General features: G+C 41.3%; 1 protein-coding gene across 1 annotated transcript in view; it reads right to left on the minus strand.

Moving 5' to 3' along the window:
- Nucleotides 1-15,416, minus strand: part of CTTNBP2 (cortactin binding protein 2) — a 168,906-nt gene that overhangs the window by 44,442 nt on the left and 109,048 nt on the right. The window contains 2 exon segments of the mRNA XM_070425002.1: nt 12,516-12,595; nt 13,675-13,770. Of these exon segments, the coding sequence (XP_070281103.1) occupies nt 12,516-12,595; nt 13,675-13,770 (176 nt within the window).

Below are 15,416 nucleotides of genomic sequence, written 5' to 3' on the forward strand. Positions count from 1 at the left end.
GTATCTTTGTGCTGCTGTTGTTCTACTGTGCTCTGATGGTCCCTTTGAGATCACAGAAGGCCGCATCTTTTTTAAAAAATATTTTTTATTAATTTTTTACAGAGAGTTATTAACATCGATGAGAGAGAAACATCGATCAACTGCCTCCTGCACATTCCCCCCTGGGGATGTGCCTGCAACTAAGGTACATGCCCTTGACCGGAATCGAACCCGGGACCCTTGAGTCCGAAGGCCGATGCTCTATCCACTGAGCCAAACTGGCCAGGGCAGGCCGCATCTTTTGAGGGTGTCTGGGATGGACTTCTGTGAAGACAGTGACTGTGCCCCTGGCTCAGGGAAAGGCAGATTCTGGGATATTGAGGAAAAGGCCTTAGGATGGAAGGAAGAGGGAACTCCTTCCTACCCAGGGCCTTTAAGACTTGAGCTTTGGCCTTTAAGGAGACCAAGACATGCTTAGAGGAACTCCTGGAAAATAGAGAAAAATGAGGCTTGACTACCAGGTGTCAGACCATGAGCTAAACAGAGAAGTGGTCCTTTAAGGGGCTCCTTATATTGGACTTGGGACTGGGTTTTAGGTTCTGAAAAACAACATATCTGGCAGCCACCAATGATTTTTCTCTAGGTTCAAATACTATTCCACTATTGCTAAACCTTCAATTTTCTAACTAGTATAAATCTTGCTTTATTTTTTTTAACATTAGTAAGATGATAATGGTGTAGTAGGCAGTTAGACAGGCATTAGCACCTTTGGCCAGATACCCAAAGGTGCCTAGCAATGGACAATTGTAGGGTGGAACCTCACCCCCAGGGTGACCTTTTCCCCGCTAGCATAAAGCTCGCCATGTGGTATATAGACCCCTGACCTTTCATATCACTGGTCTTGCAGTATGGATCTCCCCTAACCTGTGGTAGACCTGGCAGGTACCCATCAGTAGAGACCATAACCCTGAAAGGACAGGGACACAGCCAGGAAGCTGGTGTATATTCTGTTGAGATCCTCCCTTGGGGTCTCCAGATAAATACCCTCAAGACAAGGGACTCAGCACTTGCTCTTGGTCTCCCTTGAACACCCCTCGCCTTTGCCCAGCCCCTTCTTTCCCCAAGGTGCTCCCTCTCCCTTTGCCTCCCCAACCCGCTCGATCCCTTGTATTTGTCTTGGTTCTGGATTCTTTCTTAGCCAGAACTCAAGTACCGAGGTTGCTGAACCGAGGTTCAATTGCCGGTAACAGTTTCACCAGCATTAGAAGGGTATTAAAAGTGTTTTCCTACCTAATTTCCAGTTGGCTGCTAATCGGTAGGCCTAACAGTCTCTTGCCCCTATAAAGGCAGTAAAAAGTTTTTCTAGATTCTTGCCAAAGGGAGACTGCAGTTCTATTTTTCCGTTTTTGTGAGGTTTTGTCACTTTTCAAAAGTACTTAAGTGGGAAACAGCATGTTAGGTACCGCTAGCCAGGTCCAATTTTAAACCATAAACCCTGAGCTCTCCAAGTTAATCTCAAACTGCCATGACTTATTGGGTGGAAATTCTCTCACAAGGAACAGACTGTTTTGCACCAGTGAAACTCAATACAGAATTTCAAGATCTACGGAATATGCTACTCGAGATCTTCAAGTAGTATTGCTCCTTAATCTTGTCTTATTTCTGAAAACAACAGTGCTCTCTGTTCATTACAGCTATCCTGTCAAACCACCTGTACTTTCTTAAGATTGATTTTGAGATTATATAACAGCTAGAGACCCAGCTTCACAGATAAGCTGCCTTCAATCTGAATACCTCATCTGTTCTCAGACTGGTGGGGGCTTGACAAATATAAGCAAGAAACACTCCATTTAAAATTTCGGCCATTCACTAGCAGTAAGCATTTTGTGTTCACATAGACTAATATCCTTTCTGGAAAAAGGTAAACTATAAAAAAGTGAACTAAGTAAGTAAATAAAGGGAAAAACAAATGTATAAACTTCCAGGTCATTCATACCTTCTAATGAATGCATTCCATTAGGTTTCTCCTCATTTCAGGTATTATCAGTTTTTTTGTTAATGTTATTTTGTCTATCTCGTCAAATGATGTAATTGTGTTGGTTACATTATAAGTTCTGAACAATAACAACAAAAAAATTGCTGGGAGCCTATTGCTCTACCGAGACTGGCGAAAACATGGAAAGCTATGCCAAGAAAACATATTTATCTATTCTAGCATTATCACTTATATTTCTCTAAATAGCAAGGTCTGAGGTATAATAAATATACATGCTACATGCTTCCAGCAGAGGGCACTAAAGACAGACAGTAGGTAGATGGAAAGCAGACAGATTTTTGGGGGTGGGAGTTAAATATTTTAATCCTGTTGAGATATATTCTTTGAAAAAATAAAATCAAAGTTAACTTCTAAAAGGTGAATTGTAGTTGCCAGAATTATCTAAGTGCATGCTTACAGTGTGACCTTTTGGCTTATTCCTAAAGGGACACAAGCCTTATCATCACAATTGGTACCAATCCCTTTTATTCTTGTCTTCACAGCCTATTCAGAAAGCACACGTCAATTAGTGCTTTGTGAGGCAAATGAATTCTGGATTAATTGGGAACAATGACCTCAACAAAGGCCCACCCATACTTTTATTTTTTCCCTCCACAGTGTTTTTCTGCTGAAAGGAGTTTACCAGAAGAGCTATTGTTTCCACTACGGTCAATGTGGCACCTGTAATGTGGCTTCAGACTAGTGGCATAATTTTAGAGCAATAAACTTAACCTTTTATTTGAAGTTTTATTTGTCAGAGTCTGAGGAAAAGCTTCTACTGTCTTGAGACCACTTTAGGCCAGATTGCGGTGAGATGTTGAACTCAAAAAAGAATGAAAAATAAAAGGTCTTCCCCAAGCCAATAAAATTGGGATGGCTATAGCTTAAGGTATCATGCTTTATAGCTAGTGTTACTGATAACATTGCAATAATCTGCCTATTTTTTTAGCAGGAAAGGAGTAAAGGAAAGACTAGATAATATAGGCATGCCATTTAAACAGCTTTGCTAATTTAACACTCCCCACTGATTAATGGGGGAAGGGGCTGGACACGGTCACTTCAAGGGTGCCAAACCTTAATATTTAAACGCCTAGACCAGGGATCCTCAACTACGGCCCGCGGGCCACATGCAAATACAAGTATTGTATTTGTTCCCGTTTTGTTTTTTTACTTCAAAATAAGATATGTGCAGTGTGCATAGGAATTTGTTCATAGTTTTTTTTTAAACTATAGTCCGGCCCTCCAATGGTCTGAGGAACAGTGAACTGGCCCCCTGTTTAAAAAGTTTGAGGATCCCTGGCCTAGACAAAGGAGCATATGCTTTTGGCTCTTGCCGCACAGGGCACGCTCCTCTGCATTTGCCCATGTGGCTCATGGCCACACGGGACCCACACAATGGACTGATGGACTTTAATTGGCCTGAATGCTGAACTAGACCCGGCTGCAACATGGAACTAAAGCTCTGGACACTGGCCCTCCTTTTGGCTTTACTGGAATCCCAGCTGCCCCTCTTTCAGGACTGGGTTAAGGGACATGGGACTTTTTAACCAGAGGAATGTAACTCCATGCAAGTAAAGCCTTTCACCACATCTCATTCTCCCGTGGGGGCTTCTGAAAATGCTTATGTCAGTGATACCCCAAGAACCTCACACCTAGCCATGTCTGGGAAATCTGGCCCACAAATTCCTCCAGCAACATTACCATTGTTATTAGCTAGTTATTAATGACTAGAGGCCTGGTGCATGAAATTTGTGCGGGGGGCGGGGGGGAGGCAGGGTTCCTCAGCCCGGCCTGCACGAGACCCCTGGGACCCCTCAGAGGATGTCTGACTGCCAAAACTGGCAGTCCGACATTCCTCTCACAATCCTGGACTGCTGGCTCCTAACTGCTTACCTGCCGACCTGCCTGATTGCTCCTAACCACTCCACCTGCCTGCCTGATCGCCCCTAACTGTCTCTGCTTTCTGGCCTGATTGCCCCCTAACTGGTCCCTTGTCAGCCTGGTCACCCCCTAACTTTCCCCCTGCCAGCGTGGCTGCCCCCTAGCTGCCCCTCTGCCGGCCTGGTCGCCCCCTAACTGCCCCCCTACCGGCCTGGCCGCCCCTAACTGCCCTCATGCCAGCCTGCCTGATCACCCTTAACTGCCTTGCTTGCCGGCCTGGTCACACCCTAACTGCTCCCCTACAAGCCTGATCGCCCCGTAACTGCCTCTGCCTCAGCCCCCATCACCGTGGCTTTGTCCAGAAGGAAGTCGGACATCTGGAAGATGTCCGGTTGACCTGGTCTAATTAGCATATTACCCTTTTATTAGTATAGATAGGAAAGGAGCAAAAGGGAGGCCAGACATTACAAGCATGGCCACCTGGGCAAGCTTCAACAGGAAGCTGCAATTTCACACTCCCCAGGGAACCACTGGTCCATTCCCTGCAAATCACTGGGGGAAAGGGAACATGGACCATGCACAGTAAATCCAGGTGATGTAGGGAAGGTGCCTGTCAGTCTAGCCTGTAACAAAAAAAACTGGCCAGATGGACTGGAACCATGGCAAGTGTGCAAAATCTTAGAAAGTTAAAATTCTGAGACAAAGGAATTCTCTCACTCTTGGCTCTCTCGTTTGTCTGGCTTTGCTCCTGCCTATGTTCCTAGAAGCCACATGGTGGACCCCACAATCAATGGACTGCTGGACTGCAGCTGGGTACACAAGTAAGCTAGCTTGATGCTGGACTGGACTATGCATACATGGAATGAAAACTCTGGGCAATGGCCTTAATCCTAGCTCTGCTAAAAGCAAAATGGGACTTATTTCATTGGTGGGACGGAAGGAAATAAGACCTTGGAAACTCAGGGGTCTAACCCATGCAAATAAATATCACTCATTTTCCTGTGCGAGTCTCAAAAAATTCCTTTTTCTCGTGACATCACAAGGAGCCCATGTCCCCTAGCAACAGATGGGGCACAGAGAGCTCCCCACTGATGACACTAGGACTGTAATTCTGACATCTTTGACACTCAATTTTAAATAGTTCATATATGACTTTAGAGTCCCAGATGACAGTTACTATCAGTTTATTAATATTAAATCCCCCAAACAATATTGGCACATTCAGCATAAGAAGTCACAAAACTGGAGTCTTTCTTGTTAGAGCAGGTTTTAACCATTTGCTAAGGTCCCTCTTAATAGAATAGGTATAAGAGAGTAAAATTCAAGAGAAATTATAGTGCATACATGGACACACACATATTTTCTGTTTTTAAAAGTTACTTAATTGAAACTGTAAAAGCCAAGCTTAGACTTGGCTACTAAACTCAAATAAGCCTAGGCCCTCATTTATTAATACAGACATAATAATTTGGGTCTGTATTATAGCTATTTAAAAAGATAAAACTAGAGATATCTTGAACATAACCCTCCCTTGTCACCCGGGCTCCGCTCTTATGAACTCCTCCTGCTCCAGCCCTCCTCTGGGCTGACACTAGCCCAACTGGCCAGAATCTTCCACCACGACCACGGGAACCTAAAGATCCACTGGTGTTGAAGCCACCTCTTCTTCACATGAAGGAAGCAGCTTCCTCCTTCCACTGGGACCTTACCCAGTCTTGCTCTTGTACACCCTGAAAAAGATCAGGCTGGACCTTGCCATTTGCTAAAGAGACTGATGGAGCTATGGTGGGCTGTCTTAGATACAAAACCATCACTTATGACCTTATTTTTATGAAAACATAGCAAATTTATCTTGGGATGTATGAAGATTAAGTATAATCTCCCAGCGAAGATTGGAGTGGACAGCCAATAGATGGAAGAATCTCATGGATTATGTCCTGAGGGATTCAAAGCCCTACATGTTAAAATAGGGCTTAGATTAGGGTGACCTAATCAAGTATTTTTCTAATATAATAATCATTTATAGTCACTGAATTATTAAAATAAAAAATTAAGAATAAGCACAAAAACAAACAAACAATCCAATTAAAAAATAGGCAAAGGATCTGAACAGACACTTCTCCAAAGAGAACACACAGATGGTCAATAGACATATGAAAAGATGCTCAACATCAGTAATCATCAGAGAGATGCAACGTAAAACTACAATGAGATATCACCTTATGCCTGTCAGAATGGCTATCATCAATAAATCAACAAACAAGAAGTGTTGGTGAGGATGTGGAGAAATGGGAACCCTTGTGCACTGTTGGTGGGAATGCAGATTGGTGCAGCCACTGTGGAAAACAGTATGGAGTTACCTCAAAAAAATTAAAAATGGAACTGCCTTATGACACAGCAATTCTACTTCAGGGTATTTATCTACAGAAACCCTAAATACTAATTTGAAAGAATATATGTACCCTTCTGTTCATTGCAGCGTTATTTACAATAGTCAAGATTTGGAAGCAGCCCAAGTACCCATCAGTAGATGAGTGAATAAAAAAGCTGTGGTACATTTACATAATGGAATACTTCTCGGCTATAAAAAGGGAGAAAATTGTACCCTTTGTGACAGCAGGGATGGACCTGGAGAACATTATGCTAAGCGAAATAAGCCAGTCAGAGAAAGACAAGTGCCATGTGATTTCACTCATATGTGCAATTTAATGAACAAAGTGAACTATGAAGCCCAATAGAGAGAGACTCGTGGATAAAGAGCAGGCAAACAGCTCTGGTAGAGAGGGTGTTGGGGAGGGGGGTTGAGAAAAAAAAAAAAAAAGAGAGAACTCATGGACATGGACAAAAGTATGGTGATTGCCAGGGGCGGGGTGCAGGGGGTAGGGGGTAGGTAGAGGTGGAAGAAGGCATAGAGGGGATACATGGTGATGGAAAAAATAAAATAAACTAGCAGAAAAGTTAAGAATAAGCTAATAAAAATTACAAATTGGTTAAGAGATAAATTTGAGCTAATGCAAAAAGTTCAACTGTTATAAATAGTGATTAAGAACTCAAATAAGTTAAATGTGTCCTTATAAATTCAAGGATAGAGATTTAAAATGTATTTGTATTTATTTAACTATTTAATGAAAGTATTTAAAAATAACATCATTTATTTTAAAAGCCTGATTTAAAGTCTTTGCTCCATTTGGTTTTCTGCATAAGGGCTTTAATACATGCATTTTATAGAACACATTTACATACATAGTGAGAACTGGCTACTGCAATTCTTTCTTAACCAACAGGTTAATAACTAGTATAAACTATGATTACATATATGAGAGTGGAAGACAGCCTAAGTTCAACTCCTTAGGTTCCACCACTTCCTGAGGTTCTTAAGCAGATTATTTTGCATCTTGGTTTATTCATCTGTAAATGGGAGTAAGTGGTATAAGTACCTACCTCATAGAATGATCAACTGGGATAATCTATATACTTAGAACAGGATTTGGCATACATTAAATACTCATTAAAAGTCAGATATCACTAGGCTTGCTTTTTATTGTACAGATTTTCAACAACTCAAAGATACACCAGTGTGCCTTGTAATTACTGTGGCACTAAGTGGATATGTCACTCTCTGGCTCAAATCCGACCAGTGGCTTCCTATCACACCTGGGCTAAAATTCAAAGTCCTTGCCATGAATAAAGTGGACTACCAAGTAAAACAGAGGCAGACTCATGGATAAAGAACAGGCAAACAGCTCTGGTAGAGGGTGTTGGGGAGGGGCGTTGAGAAAAAAAAAGAGAGAGAGAGAGAACACTCATAGATATGGACAAAAGTATGGTACATGACCTGGCTTCTGGTTCTCTCTCAGACCTCACTGCCAGGCTAGGTATTTTTGTACCTGCTATTCCCTCTGCTTTAAACACCCTCCACAGGCCTTCACTTCACATGGTCTTCTGTTTACATGTCACTGCATAAAGGTCTTTCCTACCAACTCCATCCAAAGCACTTTCTGCCATTCCTTCCATTTGCGCTTTATCTCCTTTCCTTCTATATTTCCTTCTATAGTTGTAATTAGTGCTGGCCTCACATTATAGGTATTTATGCATTTGTTTTTTGATACGTCTTCCCCACTAGAATGTAAGTTCCATGCATTTAGGAAATGCATCTTATTTACACATAGCTATACCCTACATTCCTAAAACTGCCTGCATTTAGGAGGCTCTCAATAAATAGCTGTCAAACAACTGAATTAAATAACTAAACAAGATACAAATATGCATAACATATGGTCTATCTTCTTAAGGGGTTTACACTCTTTTATGGTAGAAGAAACATTGACAACTATTATAATATACTAGAGGCCCGGTGAATGAAATTCGTGCACTCGGGGTGGAGGGTCCCTCAACCCGGCCTGCACCCTCTTGCAGTCCAGGCGGGGAGCAGGCCTAAGCCGTCAGTCGAACATCCTTAGCACTGCTGCGGAGGCAGGAGAGGCTCCTATCACTGCTGCTGTGCTCACCAGCCATGAACCCAGGTCAGGGCTTCTGGCTGAGCGGTGCTCCCAGAAGTGCACTAACTACCAGGAGGCAGCTCCTGTGTTGAGTGTCTGCCCCTGGCGGTCAGTGCACATCATAGTGACCAGTTGTTCTGCTGTTTGGTCGATTTGCATATTAGCCTTTTATTATATAAGATATTATTGCCTCACTCTAAATTTTGAAGTGATTGCTAAAATGAGTTTAGTTTTTATCTTCATCCAAGAGTTAATTGTTAGATTAAAAAAGCTCCTTCTGTACACTCATTAAATTGAGAACAGAGGTACCAACAGTGTTCATCTAGTCTCTAGTTTGTTGGTCCCTCATAGTCAAACTATGTCTTATGCATCAGGAGGTACATGCTTAATTGCAATTGGAATGTGACTAACAAATATTTCATTTGACAGATCTACTCAGACAAGGCTAATATGCAGTTGTAATTCAGTTGCATTGCTTTTCTATTCATTTAATCATCTAAACAGGTGAATGAGAAGCTCTGAGTCATAATCTTGTCTGGTACAGAGATGCTGAGGAGGGGGAGGGAGAAGGAAGTGGTTGTAGGAACTGACTCCACTGAGAGCATGAGCTCACATTCCTGAAAACTAGTTGGTGACACAACTCCACCCTTCATTTATACAAAGGAATGAGACAGATCTCCTTCCCATCTGTATAAAACCCACAGGCTTACTTTGATGCATTAGAGAAAGAACAACAACTAGCAAAGAAAAAAGTGAAAGTATCAGATTGAGAAGACACCATCTTTCCTAAATTGTAAGGCTTTTGAATGTTTCCATTCGACTGCAGCTGCTTTTACAGTTACAGTGGGGCCTTGACTTAGGAGTTTAATTCGTTCCGAGACTGAGCTCGTTAAGGAGCTCGTTAAGGAGCTCATTAACTCAAATTACTCTATCAACTCAATGCAAAAAATCGGCGGAGAGACAGCTGGTATCTCAAAAAACTCGTTAGTCGGACACTCGTAAGTCAAGGCCCCACTGTAATCCCAACTAGATCAATAAATGGCTTTCAATGCTTGATTTCCTCAGGACGTCTGGCTAGTCTTGATGATCAAACAGCAGGACTTATACCTGCTAATTATGCCAAAATTCTTGGTAAAAAAAAAAAAGAGGTAGAAAAACACTGGAATTCATTATGATTTCCAAAGCAGCAACAATCTTTGACTCACACAACACTAATTAAAGGAGCCACAGCTGCTGATTCTTTGCAGGCTGCCTTTGAATCCATTTTTGTTGCAATTAGTAAGGTTCCAGTTGCACCTGATGCCAATAGGAAACATGGAGATAAATAAAAATCTTTGATATCCTTCATGTTTGCTTGCACTTGAACTATAGAGATTTTTTTAAAAAAAATTAGAAATAATTTTGTACAGAGAAATTATTCTACAATGCAATGAATACACTTATTAATCGCTACTCCAGGTGTTTTGCTGCTAGAAATTGTTAAAGTTGTATGCTAGTACATTGGCCCAGTGACCTGGTTATATTTTACAAATTATTGGACACAAAAATGTTTGTTTCACCTAGATTTTAAGATTATGAAAACTGGAATGTTTTCATTTTATTTAAAATCCTATGTTTATTGAAAGAGTAAGAGTGATGAACTACAAAATATACTATTTATTACAGTAGAGATTATTAATGCTTTTTAAAATTCTATATTAAATCCTCAGAAATTGAGTGCTAACATATGAGAACAGGAAAAAAGGCTAACTTTTTACAACTTCAATTATATTAAATAATAAGAATTTTCTGATCACACACACAATTTCTTTTCATGAGGAGCAAATATACCAATTCATGGTCAATAACACAATTTTTGTAAAGGGTCATAGTCAAACCCATTCATTTTTTTAAAAAAGCCTTCCAAATTAAGGCAGTAAACAAAATGATTGTTTAGTTAATGTTTTACACCATCAATATATCTTAGTTTCAGATGGATCTTTCACACACAGACACCACCTGTATCAGGGAACGCATAATCCTGGCTTCATCGCTCACTAGCTATGTGGCCTTGTTACCTCACTCTGCTTCAGTTTCCTTGTCTATAAAATGGGTGCTATTATTATCTACCTCAGAGGGATGTTTTCCGGAACAAATAAATAAGACATATTGCCTGGCATGTAATGAGTACAGTCAAACCTTGATTCTCAAATGTCTCCCATCTCGAACAATTCAGTTCTCAACTAAGTTGTCCACGGAAAACATGTCTCCATTTGGAACACAACTTCAGTTCTTGACCTGACAACCCTTTCATGCCAATGTTATCAAAAAGCTTCTCTCAGGTCACAAATAAAGGAGAGAATTTGTGTCAGTTTACTGCTAAATCTTATGTTGTTAACATCTCAGAAAATTGTGCTATGAATTTTTTTTTTCTTTCATTGCTGGTGAAATGGATGATTAGCACAATTTTGAAACATAAAAAGGCCATCAAGGGTGCTGATATTGCTAAGGGTATGAAAGTGCTCACCAAACAAAGATCACAGGCAATGGAAGAGATAGAAAAAATGTTGATATGTATAAACAAAAAGCAGTTAGCTGGTGGCAGTATTTCAGAGGCAATGACATGTGAACAAGTGAAGCTGCTGCACCCTTGGAACGAATGCAGAAAGTGATTTAAGGCCAGTAGGGAGTCGTTCAATAAATTTAAGAAAAGAAGTGTTTGTTTATAGATTAAATGCTACATTAGACATGTTCTGTATATAAGAAAAGTTAAAGCAGGGAATGATTTGGGGATCTGGAATGGATTAATTCAATTTACTTCATTTCTAACGGGGAAAAAATGATTTGGTTTTTGAATAAACCGCGTCTCAAACAGCCTTCCAGAATGAATTAAGTTCGAGAACCAAGGTTCCACTGTACTGAGCAAATACAAAGCATTACATTTATCCACTTTGTATTGAGAATTTGCTACTTCCTCTTGATAACCATACTCCCTACTTCTGCCTTTTAGTACCAGAGCTGCCTACTATTAACAGGTTCTCGCAGCCAAAAACCACATGTGCCAGTCCCACCTGGACATGTCTAAGTTCTGGTCCGTGGGTGTGGGCAGGAATGATGTGTGCGCCCCCCTGAAAGGCAGAGGCTTGCCCTCCAGGCTCTTCTCCCTTGTGCGTGAGCCTGGTTTGCACTGGTGAGGCTCAGGGGATAGAGTAGCACTGAGAGAAGGTCTCCCGGCACCTTCGCCCTCCCTGGATCTGTCACTGCTAGGCCTTCTGTATTTGAAAAAATAAACTTCTCACACTGTGTAAGCTATAATTTTTTGATTTCTGTTAAAGTGGCTACATCAATACACTAACTAATGCTTAGACATTTACTCATTTTTCAATTATAAAAGTTCATAGCAAGGCATCTTGATATTTACAGCCATTCTCTTCCATATTGATTAGTTATTGGATGTCAAGTACTAGTGAAGGACAGACCATTTCCTCTTGCTCTGATTTTAACACTCACAGATGGGGAAACGAGGCAGGAAAGATAAAACAAGGCCTAATAGTCTGGGCAATCTGCAGCCAGCTTGTAACTAACATCTTCCCCAGCAAGGACACAGAGCAAATGGTTAAAGAAAAACTCCCTAATGAGAGAATGCAGAGAAGGAGGGGGAAAAGGGAAAGGAAAAAAGGGCAGTTTTACTCCCTAGGCCGAGGAGCCAGCAGTCTCAAGGCTTGGCAAGATAAAGTTGCCAGGTGTTTTTCATGAATTCTGAGGAGGCCACAACAAAGTAAAAAAAAAAAAAAAGGGGGGGGGGGGAACCTTGAGAATGAATCTGTACCAAAATAGTCAGCAGAGGGAATTTTGAGACCTGTAGACAGGAGGGTATATATCACCTCAGACCACCACCCAACTTGCTCTTCAGATTAGCCAGATGTATAGGTTTGCTTTGCTTTTTCAATAAAGGTGCATGCTTTAATTGCTTTAATAAATTGGCTTTTCACAATGCAGCCAAGGTCTCTCATATAAATTCATTTATATGAGAAGACAAGGATCAAGGTTGGGGACAGCCCTCTCTCACAGGTCAGGGGGCTGTCCTGAAGGGGAACAGCTCTCGGGTGTCGGCGAGAGGTGCCTATAACACATCCACCTACCAGCCTTAGGTAGTTCTGCAGCATCTGAAGAGGGATCATAGATGTGTACGTCACACTACTGAGGCAGCCTTCCAGAGGACCTGCAAGAAGGAAAAATACAGAGGAACATTGGCTCTGGTTGCCGGATTCAATATTTTACTGTTTATAAGCAAATGTTAGCAGAGCTTAGTTCCAATCCTCGGAAAGTTCTAGCCTTGCCCGGCATTAACGCACAGGTCTGGGGTCTCCCTTATTTTTCATTTTTTAAAATATATTTGTATTGATTTCAGAGAGAGAGATAGAAACATCAATGATGAGAGAAAATCACTGATCAGCTGCCTCCTGCATGCCCCACACGTAGGATCAAGCCTGCAACCCGGGCATGTGCTCTGACCGGGAATCGAACCATGACCTCCTGGTTCATTGGTCGATGCTCAACCACTGAGCCATGCTGACCAGACTGGGGTCTCCCTTTAGGTCTCTTCTCTAACTCTCTCCCTCTGAACCCCCTCCCGTAAGTTCTGCTATTCTCTCAATACACTGCTTGAGCCCAAAGGGATTTTCTAGGATGGTCTCACACTTTTTTTAAAACCTCAGTAAGTATAGTTAAAACAACAAAATCAAACTTTATTACTTGAAATTGTAAAGACTCCATTCCCAAGTCTAGAAAGTACATGATGATATTTATAGCCTTCAATTTCCTTGGATATAAAAATGAGGATAAACAGAAATATCCCCTTGGGTGGTTATAAGGATTTAGTGAATTTATACTTTTAATGTGCCATACACAACAGGGCTTAACACATAGTAGGTACTCACTACACATTAATTTGTACCATTATAATGATCATATTAATCATACACTGTACTTGACAGTAACAAACATCTTTTAACTTTCTGTCACTCTCTTATCAGCACACCAGTTTGGCCTCTGGTTTATTCCTAATGAGATGCAATCAAAATCATAGGAATCAACAATCAAGACATCACCACCGGTGTCAACAACTTGGCTTTTAATTTTTCCTCTCATTGTTCCAAAGAACACTGATTAGTTAGCAGTGGGAGTCATATACGCATGGCTAGAGAATGCAGGACAAAAACATGCAGGTTTAAGAACTGGTACTTCGAAACAATCATAAACAAACGCTCAGTCAATGTTATCTGTTTAGAATATCTTTACCTGACAAAAGCACAGTGACTTGCTCTGCTTTATTCTTTTTCATGAAGTCCCACAGGGGCAGGGTGTGGCTCTGACCCACTGACCATGGCACATCTCCTAGTTCAAAAAAATGAAAATGTCAGAAGATGAAAAGGAATTTTTCTTATAAGGGTTGATGCATGATCTCCTCTGTGAGAACTCTAAGGAATCCAAAGGCATGTACAGAATTTGTGAATGGTCACAGGGAGTGAACTTTTGTTGAAGGTCAAGAGGAAGACCTTCAAACTACAGGCTTCTCCAAAGCTGTCCTAAGAAGGGACTTTCGTAGTTCTTCCAGTGCCTGCTTCATAAAGGCCACGCACTCTGAACCCGGTCCCTGCCTCCCTCTCCAGCAAATCTTTAGATTCCAGAAAGCACACACACATAGCCTCAGGTGCTCAGATAAGACAAACCTTCCCACAGTCTGGCTCCTCTTGAGAACTTGTTTTCCTCTCTTCCCTTCCACAGACCAATTCCTAGATACCCATTCTCAGCATGTCCTAACATACAGGTGCCTACCCCACCTATAACTTCCTGTTATCTGTTGGCCTGGGTCCTTTTAATCTAGCTTGGGTTATCAACACAGTAAAATCCCATATATGCATATATTAATAACAATAATAGTGTAGTTACTAATTATAAGTGGTTACAGCCAGGTGCTAAATGAAGCCCAGCACCCACAAAAATCAATGGTTTTAGACCTGGAATTCTACTGGAGTACCTCACCCTCATTGATGAGTATGAACAGAAACCATGGCTCAGATGTAAATCTATCCACTTGGTTGTGAATACCCAGTTGCCTTTGTCAGTTTCCAGATTAACTGGATGAAGGCTGATGTAGGGGCCCATTACCTTCAAAACATGGCTGTGCTGACTTCATTTATTAGACCCCTAAGGCTAACCTACCCCTTGAATAACACTCCGTTTAATGGGCAAAATGTGACCCAGAGAATCATTTCTGATTTCTTTTCTCAATGCAATTATTTAACTATATGTATTTTGTGATAATTATGGTGATTTTAATAAAAATTATTGCCAAAGAGCCATAAAATGCCAAAGAGCCATAAAATGAAGTTGTGAATAATTTGCTTTATTTATTCTTTATATATTTTTATTGACTTCAGAGAGGGAGAGGTACAGAGATAGAAACATCAGTGATGAGAGAGACTCACTGATTGGCTGCCTCCTGCACGACCACACTGGGGATTGAGCCCTGGCTGTGCCCTGACTGGGAATCGAACGTGACCTCCTGGTTCATAGGCTGACGCTCAACCACTGAGCCATGCTGGCATGGCTGTGAATAATTTACTTTAAAATCTAGCAGTAATATATGTTTTGAAAGTGAATTAGCATTTGTGAGTGAACTGACAAAGACACTTTTTACTATAACAAGCCTACACATTAATAGCATGGTGAAAAGCACCCTTCCCTCAAACTGGACCATGCTTTTGCAACATGGTGCTGTTGAAAGTGTACAGGCTTTCCTACCAGGTCGACTGGGGTTTGAGTCCTGTCTCATTCACTCGTTAGCTGTGCCTTCAGGAAGGTCATCGTGTAACTTGTCTAGCTATCTGTACAATGAGCCTGCTGCAGGGATCCACTGAGGTGGTGCTATAAAGCGCCCAGCACAGTTTTGGCATAGTGGCAGCAGGTTCCTGCAGATGTCTGTTCTCCTGGTTTAAGAGGAAAGAAACTAACCAGGGATAACTAGCCTTTACAGAGCC

This window comes from Myotis yumanensis, unplaced genomic scaffold (assembly GCF_028538775.1).
Source record: "Myotis yumanensis isolate MYYU_CA2020_CCGP unplaced genomic scaffold, mMyoYum1.0.hap1 SCAF_9, whole genome shotgun sequence".
Classification (NCBI taxonomy): domain Eukaryota; kingdom Metazoa; phylum Chordata; class Mammalia; order Chiroptera; family Vespertilionidae; genus Myotis; species Myotis yumanensis.